The sequence below is a fragment of the Xenopus tropicalis genome, chromosome 6 (genome assembly GCF_000004195.4).
Source record: "Xenopus tropicalis strain Nigerian chromosome 6, UCB_Xtro_10.0, whole genome shotgun sequence".
NCBI classification, from domain to species: Eukaryota; Metazoa; Chordata; class Amphibia; order Anura; family Pipidae; genus Xenopus; species Xenopus tropicalis.
In genome coordinates, this window is record NC_030682.2 from 79,252,470 (window position 1) to 79,266,025 (window position 13,556).

The following is a 13,556-nucleotide window of genomic DNA, read 5'->3' on the forward strand; positions in this document are numbered from 1 at the left end:
CACTTCACAATTTGGTTGCTTTGCAATGGGTCTGTTAGCACAAGAACAGAGATCATCACCGAACACAACAAAAACTGAGCAAAAACGGTTACTATTGCTATAAGTGTTGCGCTCCATTGCCACTGGGAAAAGCAGGGGTCGTACATGGGGTGGGTGAGACAGGTGTGTTGTCAGGGACCCTGTCAAATCAAGGTTCCAGACCAACATGAAATGGGCAGGCATACCACAAAAAAGGTGGGTTTGGGCAGGTTTGAGGAGATAAAATTGAAATGATTTAACTAAGCTGTTGCTGAGTAGCAAAATGTGTTTAAAGAAAAATGTGCTTATAACCCTAGGAACCCCTTCCAAACCTCACCTTAGGGTATATGGTGGGCGCGTTTTTGTCCTGCTGTAGAGGAGTTTCTACAGTTTAAAACAGGTTTGAATCGGCTTCAGTTGCACATGTGCTGTGTAAATAGTCACAGAGAAGAGGACCTGTAGTGGCACAAGATACAAGTGGCACCCAACTTTTATGTTGCACTATTCTGCAATACACATCTGATGTATCCTTGTCAACTGAAATTGTTCCTTTTAAGAGTACAAGGTTAATCTGTCATAGGAATCTAATGCTGTTATAACTTCACATAACATACAGACTTGGTTATCATTAGTTTAGCACACTACACTGATAAAGTGAAACCTCAGTTTTACATACCCTGATTTTAAGTTTTCTCACATTTTAGACCGTTTCTTTTGCAGTCTCATCAGTATATGATGCATAACGGATTTCCCTGATTTTACATTTTCCCATATTTTACACCATTTTTTCTAGTACTAAAAAAAACGTAAAATGGGGGTTTTACTGTACTTTTGTCTACTTTTTATTTTCATGTGTGTGCATCAAGTGTCTGGGATTACCACCATGGAGCAGCAAATTATTTTTTTTTTTTCTTTTAAATTATGCAGGAACCCACACCCTAACCTTCCGCAATGTAAAATATCTGTGGACCATATGCATAGTTGGGTTATTCAATAAGAGTCAATGTTGTTTATCAACAGTTTGAAAATCCAAGAGATACAGCTGAACATTATTTCATTGCACTAGCTCAGGGGTCGGGAACCTTTTTGGCTCAGAGAGCCATAAACACCACATATTTTAAAATGTAATTCCGTGAGAGCCATACAATATGGATGCTGCGGGGCAAGGTAGGGTGGGTCCCAAGGATGCCAGATGCGATGCAGAGGAGGGCGTGGCCTGCACTCGGCAGATGGAAGACGTGTTCTAAGGCTTAGAACACGTCTTCTATCCGCCGAGCACAGGGGCAAGGTAGGGTGGGTGCTAAGGATACCGGATGCAATGCGGAGGAGGGCATAGCCTGCGCTCGGCGGCTAGAAGACGTGTTCTAAGGCTTAGAACACGTCTTCTATCTGCCGAGCGCAGGCCACGCCCCTCGTTATTTTTTTTTATTTATGATTTGGCAGAGAGCCAGATACAGCCATCAAAAGAGCCACATCTGGCTCCCGAGCCATAGGTTCCCTACCCCTGCACTAGCTCTATATGAGTCTCTCGTGTTGCAGGAAAATTGGGTCATGTATCTTTAATGCATGCACATTTAACATTTTTTATCCTTTATATACAGATTGCAGATAAGGTTGCTATTTAAACTTTATTTCTTTCCCCAAGAAAAAAAAAAACCCATTATGTCATCCCTTGGTCTGTTTCTTAATGCCCACAGAGAGAAACTGTTTCCTCACTTAGGATTGTTTTCAGCTATGTGTCTGTTTTGAACTGCCTCTTAAAGTTCATGCATCATAGCAATATGTACCACACCCCAGATATCGCAAGAACAGCAAAATTCACACATATGTAATGTTTAGTCTACATACTATATAAAGGTAAATGTTTAACAACTCCGCTGCCCCAGACACCAACATTTTTTTTAACTTGACAAGCTTTTTGATAAATTAATAATATATTGTTGCAGAAGGAATGTGTAATATTATGCTGTGTTATACTAATTTGCTGTGGTTGTATGGCTTTGATTTTATAGGTGCTCCTAAATATATTTCATCTCTAAATTTATGAGGGATTCTAGATATGCAGTCACAATTAATGCAAATATCTTTGGGTCTAGTCATGAGAGTGGTAGAGATAAGCAGACTAATTTATCATACAATATCCATAATTCCATGATTCCTGATTTTCATATAGCCATGTCTAAATTAACAGGTTAGCTATGTCTACTGATCTCATCACAATCATGCATTTAATTCAGAATTGGAGTATTCTGTGTTCAGGTAAACCTGGCTATACTTGAGTTACTTTCTTGTAACACTGCCCCCCCCCCCCAAAACATGTACTATGTCCCCTTTATGCTTTCCAAATCTTTTTGTATGAAGTAACTCATAGCTGTTCTTAGATCAGCTACAGTTAGTGATCATTTATAGCTTACTGGAAATGGTACCAACTTTAAAATGTACTTATTATGATGTCGCCACAAATTTTCAGTGCTGTCCAACTTCACAGTAAAGAAAGTCATATATATTATCGCACTAGTTGAAGGGGCAACCAGAACTGGAAAGTACATCTTGTACTCGCTTCCATCAATATGGGGGCCAATGCTGTACATACATCAATATTAGGTATAGTTTGGATCCGTTAGTAGGGCTGATCCAGGCCATTCTGCCGGCTGATACACCCCTGTGCCAGCTACCCCTTTTGCTTAATGTTAATTTCTGTTGATAAAAGATCATTGATCCATTTTACATATTTCCCATTATCTGATTTCAACAAAACAATACAGAAAGTGGGTGAAGTTTTGGGTAGATTCTGGGCTTGTCTGTGTGTAATACAGGGTGAATAGTGATGTGGCTTGAATTAATCTTTTTAAACTAAAATGAAAAAGAAAAAAAGTTTTGCTGAAATCCTTGTGTCTGCATTTGGTGGCAGGTTTGTATTACAGAAAAACCTCTTATCTGGGGACTGCAGAAATGGCAGGACACCATGCATTTTTTAAAGTTGGAGGTTATGTTATTAAAGCAGATTTTTTTTTAGAATGTAAACAGAAAACAAGTCTGTAATTTATGTGACACTGTTTTTATGTTTTCAGGTTTCTTGCTCTGACTCCCTGGAGAATGTACCACTTGATCTCACTGCTTCTGCTTGGTGTTGTCATGCTTCAAATTCTCAAGCATTTTATACTGTCCAGAAGTAGAGGTTAGCATGCATGTTATATTTACAGATTGCACACTATCAAGTTGCCTTAAGGGAGTAGTAGTTTTCTTTGTATAAAACATGTCACAAATCAAAACTTGCACTGTGCTGCAGTGTTTTTAAACAATTTGGTACAATATATTGGAAATATTTGTAGTTGTGCTGCAGAAGACACAGAATTCCAGGCAGTATTCAGGCCTATTAGAATTTCAGCCCAGCATAAGGGGGAAAACTGACAGAGAAGTTATGTAACAAAAAAAAAAAATGTAAAAACGATTGCGCATACACAGAAAAAGCTTGCCTAATTTCCTAAATAACACCTCTGCTAAATGTGTGGATGCATTAGGAGATGAATAAAAGAAGTAGGAAAACAAAGCAAACCACAAGTACTTCCCCATTAAGGGTAAACCCATAACAGACATGGGCGTCTGTCACAACTGGACACACCCCGGTAACAGTCCCATAGTCCAGGTTATAATTAACCATGTAGTGAAAACCATTTCTAAAGTCCAAATAAAAGTCTAATAATGTCCAACACAGTTTAAAATATAGATCCAGTGTCTTGAAAGTTCATCCCTGAATCACCTTATGACAGAAAGAAAATCACATTGCACAAAGCTACTATGACAGGAACTGCTGCTTAAACAGCCTACCTGTCATGTAAACACTGATTTGGACAGGAACAACTCGCAAAAACAAGTATGTACAGTAATAAAATGTGACCAAATAAAATGTGCACATCATTACTGGCTTATGGCTTTACCTACAGAACTAGAACATCGGCAGTAGTAATATTAGCCTTACCATAAGGCATGTTCTATGCTGTATTTTGTATAAGTAATGGGCAGGGAATCAAAATCTGCAGAAGTTAAGAAAAAGCAATTTGTATAATGTGTACAGCAAATCACAGAAACAATCTTATGCTCCAGCCTTAATAATTAAGACCTCTGGAATACAATGTATCCAATTTTCTTATCCAGTAGGCTTCCCTTTGCAACATAAATTAAGGTATTTAATATTCCTTCCTCTCGTTAGAGGGCATAACTTCCAGGTCTATCCCTTTAAGCTGTAAAAGGTGGTACGCTTCATGGAAATGACTAAATACCGAGGTGTCAGTCTGGCTGACAGATTTGAAATTCTTAATATTTCCCCAGTATTATTGTATGCAGGTTTTTATAGCCCTAAGGCTCTGGCCCACATTGGCTCTGCCATAAAGGCACTTAAGTAAATATACAGTGCCCATGGTATCACATATGGCATAACATGTTTAATGGGTGTGTTTTGCCTAGGATGTCTGACCACCTCCCCTTTTATCACAGAAGAGCAACAGATACAGTTTATAAAAGTCATGACACTGTGTACTTAAAGAGGAGCAGAAGCTTAAGTTAACTCTGGGCAGGGAAAATTAAAAAAAAAACATTTTTAAAAAGCAATGATGTTCTTTATTATTAGACATGCTTTCAACTGTTGTGAAAATATCAGTATCAGACAGTATTTCCTCATTGAAAGGGGTCATCAAATAAAAAATTCTGTACAGTGAAAGAAAAATGTTTTCCTGACCAACTTTCCAATATACTGTACAGGTATGGGATCCATTATTCAGAAGTTTATTATCCAAAAAGCTCCAAATTATGGGTAGTCCATCTTCCACAGACTCAATTATAATCAGATAATTCAAATGTTTAAAAATTATTTCCCTTTTCTCTGTAATAACAAAACACCTTGCATTTTCACGAAATAAAAATAATCCTTAATGGAGGCAAAAACCAAATCATATTGGGTTTAATTTATGTTTAAATTATATTGCAGTAGACTTAAGGTATGGAGATCCAAAATATGGAAAGACCCCTTATCTGGAAAACCCCAGGTCTTAAGTATTCTGGATAACAGGTCCCATACCTGTACATTTATTAAAGTATATCAGTGGTTTTAAAGTTATATGAAAATCCAATATTACTGAAATCGATATAGGTCTTTAATGTTGTCTTCACTCTTGGCTCTGACTCCTGAAACAATGGTTCAAGTCAGTTAAATAAAAGATCTGACAGACGGATTTTTTTTTCTGCGATTCAGATTTTTTAGCTCTAAAAATCTTGGAGAAAAAAAACACATTTTCCAACATTTACTATGTGACAAAATTGCGACTATTCCGAATATGAAAATACTCCATCTAAAACTTGTTGAGATCACGCCACGTCAATGCCAGATATCCCTTCCCATTCCTTAATGAGCTTTCTTTGCTTCAAATCTTTAGAGGTTTCTGGGTTTTTGTGTAACGATATAAAAAAAGTTCCAGTTATCGTGTGACAATATGAAAAAGTCACAGTTTTGTAACTTTTCCGCAACTTTTTCCAGCACATGCTTTTCCAGTTCAAATTTTTAACTAAATGCCTGATATTTGTGAAAATGAGTTTATTCGACGTTTAAAAAGAAAAAAAAATTTGAGTTTTAGTAAATCTGCCTCTAAAACTAAGACCCAGTAAACAGATATGGATAATGAACACAATTACATTTATGAAAATTATGTTTTCTTTTTTAATATTATCATTACTTGGTGGAGAACCCCTTTCAGTGATGTGTAAAAAGCAAGTGTTTAGAATATAAAAAGTTAAAGAACATAAAAATAACATACAAATACTAATTTTCTCTTGTCTTTTTATTTAACATATTCTTCCAGGAGAACTATGGAGGAAAATGTCTTTAAGGTAAGAGCTGTGCATTTTACTGATCAGATTATAAGCAAATAGTTCTAATTTTTACAAATGATCTCCTTTTTCTCTGTGGGTTTAAATAATTTTTTTTAAGCAAAGTTAAGGTAGGAGATCCTAATTACGGAAAGACCCCTTATCTGGAAAACCCCAGGTCCCAAGCACTCCGGATAACGCGTCCCATACCTGTATTTGGTTATGTATTTTTTGAAAAATAGTAATCCACTAACATATCTGCATGTGCAAAAGTAAGTGAATCGTACTCTCAGTATTTGGTGTGACCCCCTTGTGCAGAAATACCTGCAACTAAACATTTGTGGTAACTGTTGATCAGTCCTGCACATTGACTTAGAGAAATTTTCGCCCATTCCTCCGTACAGAACACCTTCAGCTCTTGGATGTCGGTGGATTTCTTCACATGAACTGTTCACTTTAGGTCTTTCCACAACATTTCAATTGGCTTAAAGGAAAAGGGAAGGTACAATGACCAGAAGGGGCCAAATGTTAGCCCCCCCCCCCCCAAGTGATTGTAATCACTTACCTGATACCCCAGGCCGGTGCAGTTTTCTGCTAAAAGGATCACTGGCCCGGGTATCAGGTATGTGATTACAATCACTGGGGGGTGCCTTACATACCTTTCCTTCTACTTTAAGGTCAGGGCTATGAGTTATGAGATCATTTACCTTATTTTTCTTTAACCATTCTTTGGTAGAATGTCTTGAGTGTTTAGGATAGTTGTCTTGCTGCATGACCCATTGTCTTTTGAGATGCAGTTTACGGACAGATGGCTTGCCATTTTCCTTTAAAATTCTCTGTTATAGTTCAGAATTCATGGTTCTATCAATGATGGCAAGCCGGCCAGGCCCTTATGCAGCAAAACAGGTCCAAACACTTCCACCACCATGTTTTACAGATGGGATATGCTTCTTTTGCTGGAATGCAGTGTTTTCCTTTCTCCACATGTAACGCTCCCCATTTAAACCAGAAGGTTTTATTTTGGCTTCATCCCTCCAGAAAATTTTCTTCCAGTATCCTTCTGGTTTCTCCAGATGATCTTTAGCAAACTGTAGACGGTCGGCAATATTTTTGGGAGAGAGCAGTGGGGCTATCCTGCTATACACACCATTGCTGTTCAGTGTTTTCCTGATGATGGATTCATGAATATCAACATTGGCCTTCAATTGCTCAGAAGTTACACTAAGTTCCATTGTAACCGCTCGTACTACTAGATGGTTTGCAGTTTGAGTTATCTTTGATGGTCGACCACGTCTGTTTGAATGTTGATTGGTTGGGTCCAAACTCTTTAGAGATAGTCTTGTAGCCTTTTCCAGCTTTATGGGCATCAGCCACTCTTTTTCTGAGGTCCATTTAAATGCCTCTTTTCTTTGAGCCACGATGCACATCCACAAATGTGTTGTATGTGTGATCAGGCTTTGCTGGATCCCCATTCTTTAAATAATATAGGGTCTTTTGCTCACAACTGATTGTCATCCCATTGACTGAAAACCCCAGACTTTGATTTCACCTTCAAATTATATGATAATTCTAAGAATTCACTTACTTTTGCCACACGCAGATATGTTATTGGATATTTTTTCAAAAATACATGACCAAACATAATAATTTTTATTTATTTTAACTACATTTTCATACTAAAACAAAACAAGAAATGTGGTGTGCAAGTGGATAAAACTGGTACCTCACCACCAGTATCACATACAATAAAAAAGGCGCAAATCCACTCACAATGCAAAAAGGTGTATGTTTATTTCATGTGATTTAGCATGACACCTATTCACACCCTGCATAATGTTTTGGGAAGGTGTGTAACCCTATCCCTTCCTCAGGAAATAAATGTACACTTTTTTTGCATTGCTAGTGGATTTGCTTCTTTTTTATTGTAGGTACCGTATATACTTGAGTATAAGCCGAGTTTTTCAGCCCCCAAAATGTGCTAAAAAAGACGGCCTCGGCTTATACTCGAGTATATACAGCAGCATCAGCCCCCGTGGACGGACGGGTCACGAGCCGGCGGGCACGCTGGGAGTATATACGGCAGCAGCCCCCGTGACTGGACGGGTCCCCCCTTCTTCTGCTGCCGTATATAGTCGCGAGTAAATACGGGCACGCTGGGAGTATATACGGCAGCAGCCCCCGTGACCGGACGGGTCCCCCCTTCTTCTGCTGCCGTATATAGTAGCGAGTAAATACGGGCACGCTGGGAGTGTATACGGCAGCAGCACCCCCCGTGACCGGACGGTTCCCCTCCTTCTGCTGCCGTATATACTTCCAAGTAAATACGGCAGCAGCAGCCTGTGGACTGACCGGTCCCGTGCCGGCCGGCCGGCGTGCTTTTAGTAATTACGGCAGCGCACTCGCCCGTATATAAGGCAGCACTTCAGACCCCGCCAACCTCTAATGCGAAACTGAAGCCACGTCATTCAGCCTTGGTTTACCTGCTGCAGAATTAGACTGATGATGGTGGAAATACGAGTACTTAGCACACTCCCGAAGGCAGAGCATAATCAGCTCCAAAAGTCAGCCCAGTCTCACATATAAGTTTGGCCACATCTGTGACTCCAGCCCCCCCCCTACAAGTGGGTCCCGCTGCACGGCCCACGGCTTGGCGCTGGGGAACATGAGGAGCGCGGGGAACTTGTGGCACCTATATGTGAGTACTAGTATATACTACTAGTAGTAGTATATAGTTTACACGCCTTGTATGTGAGGAGCACGGGGAACTTTCAAGTTACTCAATTGATGGTTGCACCTCCTGAAATGTTATCACTAGGTGCAAAGAGCTCTGGGGAAGGGTGCAGGGAAAGTATAAGGTATAAGTTAACTATTATAGCCATGTTATATGTTGTTATATAGCCCCCACATGGTCATGCCTGCTTCCCACTGCAGATTTTGCTGCTTCATTTGGTTGGCAGCTAAATAGAAGTCAGCATTTTATGTTTTTGTGCTCAAACTTTGGTTGGTGAAACATAATCCACTGCACCCTACAACCAATTGGCAGTGCATGGGAGCGCACACAGCAGGATGGGAACGTACACAGCAGGATGGCAAGTACTTGATACTTAGTATGGCAGCTTCCTTAGCCTTCTCAAACTTGCCTGATAGTTAAAAAAAAACACCCTAGGCTTATACTCGAGTCAATAAGTTTTTCCAGTTGTCTTAGGTAAAATTAGGTACCTCGGCTTATATTCGGATCGGCTTATACTCGAGTATATACGGTAACTAGATGTTCATTATTTACTTTTAGGACTAGTTTGAATATCAGATGATGTTTTAGGTCATATTCATATAAAATATAGAAAATTTGAAAAGGTTCACAAGCTTTTCATAACCACTGTATGTAAGGGAAAGAGCACCTCTAACAATAAATGCACTTTTAAGTATAAAAAGAAATACAATAGTTTGGTGGATAGCAGCAAATGAAAAAAATAGTTATATGCTGCAGGACAAAATGGATAAATATGAACAGATCTGGGGCCTCTGGACTAATATAGGTATTCTAAGGGATGTTATTATTCAGTACACTATAGTGTGTGAATAACATCCCTTAGGAGAAAGCAATGACACGGTGTCAACATCTTGTTATGTTTATAATTTTATTTTGGTTATATTGTTTAATTCAGTTTTCACTTTTCATCAAATTGTCTTCTCTTGTCAATGCCTTTAATACCAATCACAGTTATAGGTGTACAACCATAATGTTACAAATTGTGTTTCAAATACTTCTTTGTTAAACATGTACCTACAGAGAAGAACTGCTACTAAAACATTTGAAAAATGAACAAACAGTTCAAAATCAATCAATACAATAATAAAACCTCTTTGGCACCACTAAAGTTTTACTGTTATTGTTACCTATTTAGTAATAAAAAGTAGTAAAATGGTAGCTTCACAGGGCAGTAGTTTGTTGCTTGTTGAGGTGAGTGACCCCCATTTGTACACTGGAAAGAAGAGGAAGACAAATAATTTAAAAACTACAAAAAATAAGACCAACTGAAAAGTTAAAAATAGGACATTCTAGCCTTTTGCCCTGATGCAGTGGGTGTGCTGTGCCTTTGGTCAGATCTAAACTATACAGGCCTTTACTAATAATGAGCAATGCAATAGGAATCCAAAAAATACTTTAGTATAACTCCTGTGGCTGCTTTAGATTTGTACAGCTCGTAGCATTATTGGTTATTTTCACATAGCATTTCTTTGATGGGCACTAGTGACAATATAAGTATAGTCAGTAGGGAGCAGGGAGTGTATACCCCCTGCAATCCCATGGAGTTGGTGCGCCCCTGGGATTAATGGGGCTGAGTTCTAAGTTGTTGCAGCTTGTATGGAGAAAAACAAGTTTAAAGGTTATACAAAGATGGTTAATAGCCTGGATAATAGTAGTGTTTATGTTTGATACATTTGGTAAGGCAGCCTGCTGAGGTTAGCAGAGGCTGACTGGTCAGTCATATAAAATGTACAAGTTATTACTTACTGAAGCTTAAGTTGTACTTTGATATAATGTGATTAATAAAACAAGTTGCTGCCTCGCTCATTGTCTCAGTGTTATTACTTATCAAGGTTAGCATGGTTATTGCGAACTACCAATCCCATGTGATCTCCAACTCATTACAATACAGTTTTGCGAAAAACCTTATTACTAAAATCATGTTACTTTTCACATATTGCCTTTTTGTTTTCAATTTTCCAGTTCATGTTTTTTAAAGACTGTATCCAGTTTTTGTAAGCATAGTAAACATTATTTGATACACATTTGTCTAAAATAACTCCTAGCACTGTTCGTTCTGCCAGGTATGGAATCTAATCAGTGATTATTAAACATAATGATACCTCTTTGTTCCAGTATTTGCAGAGGTTTTAAGCTCATAAACATTTTAGTAGTAATGCCCATTTACTGTAAAATACTGGCACAGTTGTCCTGCACTTTGCACTTTAGCTTTGAGTTTCCATTGTTAATGTAAGCTGCAGCTTTAAAGTGAGTAAATATGTTCCAGACATAACAGTGAAGTTCTGTGTGATGCAGTCATCTTAGTTACCTGGGCAGGTGTGTATTGAGCTATGGATTAGTAAATATGAGATTGTTTATTTAAGAATATCATTTTACAGAAACCCTCGCCTTCATAGAGTATTACATACTGGGAGAGGCTTTGTGTTTGTTTTTAACTAAAAGAAATGCTACTTGTTATGCTAGGTTTTAAAAAGTGTGTTATATTATAGCACTACTAAGTTGAGTCAGTTAAGTAAATGATTCAGTTCTACAGAAGTACATTGCAGCTACTGTAATATTACAGGGGCTCATCAGCTGCTTATTTCTTCTCTTTACTTCCCTCTAATTTCTGTTCTCCTTATCTTCTTTTTAGTGCTTCTTTCTGTCATTTTTCTATTTTGTTTCGTACCCATATACCATCTCTTCCCCCCCCCTTAAGTCACAATACATGTTTAATTAGTCAATTAATTCAGAATTACATTTCATGAAAGCCCAATAAGCTGTGCTTTCACAATGAAACATCCCTGTAGAAACAGCTCATAAGAAGCTTAGCTTGCTAAACATCAGACTAGATCAGTGCTGTCCAACTTCTGTGGCACCGAGGGCCGGAATTTTTCTGGCCTACATGGTGGAGGGCCGATAATGGAAGCCAGTTTTGGCCACTCCCCTTTTTAAAACCACACCCACTTCAAACCACACCCATGTTACGACAAGAGCTTTTAAGGCCATACCAACATTAATGGTGGTAGTGCAGCTAAAACCCAAATGGTTTGTGCTCACTGCAGGGATATCACCCCTCAATTATATGTGAAAAAATTATATGATGTCATATTAAGACATACCCTTAAATCCATATGCCTACTCTTCCCCTGTGGATAGCATAAAAAACCCCAGAATATAACTACACACCTTAGGGACCATATATTGACTTTGTCATTTACTTTACAAATATGCATTTCAGGGCATTGTAAAAGTCTCTACAAATTTTAAAATCTAATTTGGGTCAGTTAATCTAAGACACTTTAAGTCAGCCCCCATTTAGAAATATAAGTGATTTTTCTCTCATGATCACTGCCAATACAATTGATTTATTTCATGAGTCATGATCAGCACAAAGTCATGCTTCAGCAGGGCTGGAATTCTTAAGTTCCAAGATGGATTAGTATGTCATGGGGAAGATTCCTTTGCTGTCAGAGGGCTGTGACAGCCCCACTCAGCTTGGCACAAGACTTGCCGCAAGACCTTTAACTGCAGAGACCTTCTGGTATCAGAATGATCTTTAAGCAAAATGTATTGGACAAACAACAAGGAGGGAAGTGTCTCTGAATACTATAAATGCTTTTTTAAGTCCACTAGCAAATGTCCTCCATTTCATATTTTTCTCTTGCCACTTTCCTTTACTTTCTTAAAACCAAAAAAGAAAGATAACATGAACCAAGAAAGATAACATGCCAGAGCTAAATTGGATTGGCTTCATATTATCTATTTTTAAACTGTGGCTTCAGGAGTCACAAAGTCAAGTACTGGAAAGCAGGGGACAGACTTTCAATCAATCTTCAGACACATAAGAGTTCTGGAAATGTTCTGTGGAATTGTCATGTCATGGCCATTAATTCTGCTACAAACAGTATAAATAAACAGTTGATAACTGCATATACATTTCCTAGAGTTTTATTTCAGTACAGGATCTTTTATCCCCAAATAACAGACCTGGCGGCATTATTGGACTGGATAAGAGGTTAAAACTGTATGGCAACACATTTATTAATCAGTCCCAAGAGCAGCATTCATCATCTGGCCATGCAACCATTGGGGGGTCCATTAGAAAATGGTAGGATTTATCTTATTCTTATATCTATTTATTATATGTTTAGTAAACATAAAAAAAAACAAAAAAACAAAAGTCTAGGCCAATTTGGCGCTATCTAATATAGAGAAAAACAACCCTACCAGAGGTGAGGCCTAGAGCCCAGTCCCTACAAACAGTTTTTAGAGGGAGAAAAAAACAGGCACAAGATAGACAGACTCCCAAACTAAAGTGCTATTTACCAGGGCCTGCCCTGCTCAGCTGCAGGCTAATCAAGAAGCTACCTGGTTGATCAGCTACAAACTTTGGATGGCCTTTGGAATGGAGGGAAAAGCACTGGCACTCACAATAAATTGCACCTCTGCAATAAAATTTTTTAAAGGGCTTGTCCTGTTTGCAGCTCTGAGTGTCAGTGCTTTTCGTTGCTACTTGTATCCTGGGAGGGTGCCGATCCCTCCAGCAGTGTGCACCGAGCGCTATAATTTTTGGAGAGCCAAGGGGTGTGCGAGTAGGGTCTCCTGTTGTTCTTTGGAATGGAGGGCCCATCTTACTCTCCCTCCATTCGCTCCAGGGACCCTTTATCCAGCTTTTTCTAAGCCGGTAAAAGAATGTAGTATTTACTTGCTACAATACCACACATTTTCCCTGGAACTTAGTGCATCTTGGCATCTCATATAATTTTAAAAAGTTTTCTCTGTTTTATGTCCAAGGAGCTTTATTATGATTGTATAATTCTCTTGGATCAGTACCTGGTCAGAGAAATTGATTCTGGATATGTAGATATGAATGCAGATCATTAAATGTATCATTGTATTTGTGCATAGACATATATAAGTAGTAAAC

The 13,556-nt window shown here is 38.5% G+C and overlaps 1 protein-coding gene across 2 annotated transcripts in view; it reads left to right on the forward strand.

Moving 5' to 3' along the window:
• Window positions 1-13,556, forward strand: part of retreg1 (reticulophagy regulator 1) — a 64,320-nt gene that overhangs the window by 982 nt on the left and 49,782 nt on the right. For both annotated transcript variants that reach the window (XM_012964308.3, XM_031903228.1), the window contains exons 2-3: window positions 3,090-3,196; window positions 5,871-5,898. In XM_012964308.3, the coding sequence (XP_012819762.2) occupies window positions 3,090-3,196; window positions 5,871-5,898 (135 nt within the window). The remainder of the gene's footprint in view (window positions 1-3,089; window positions 3,197-5,870; window positions 5,899-13,556) is intronic.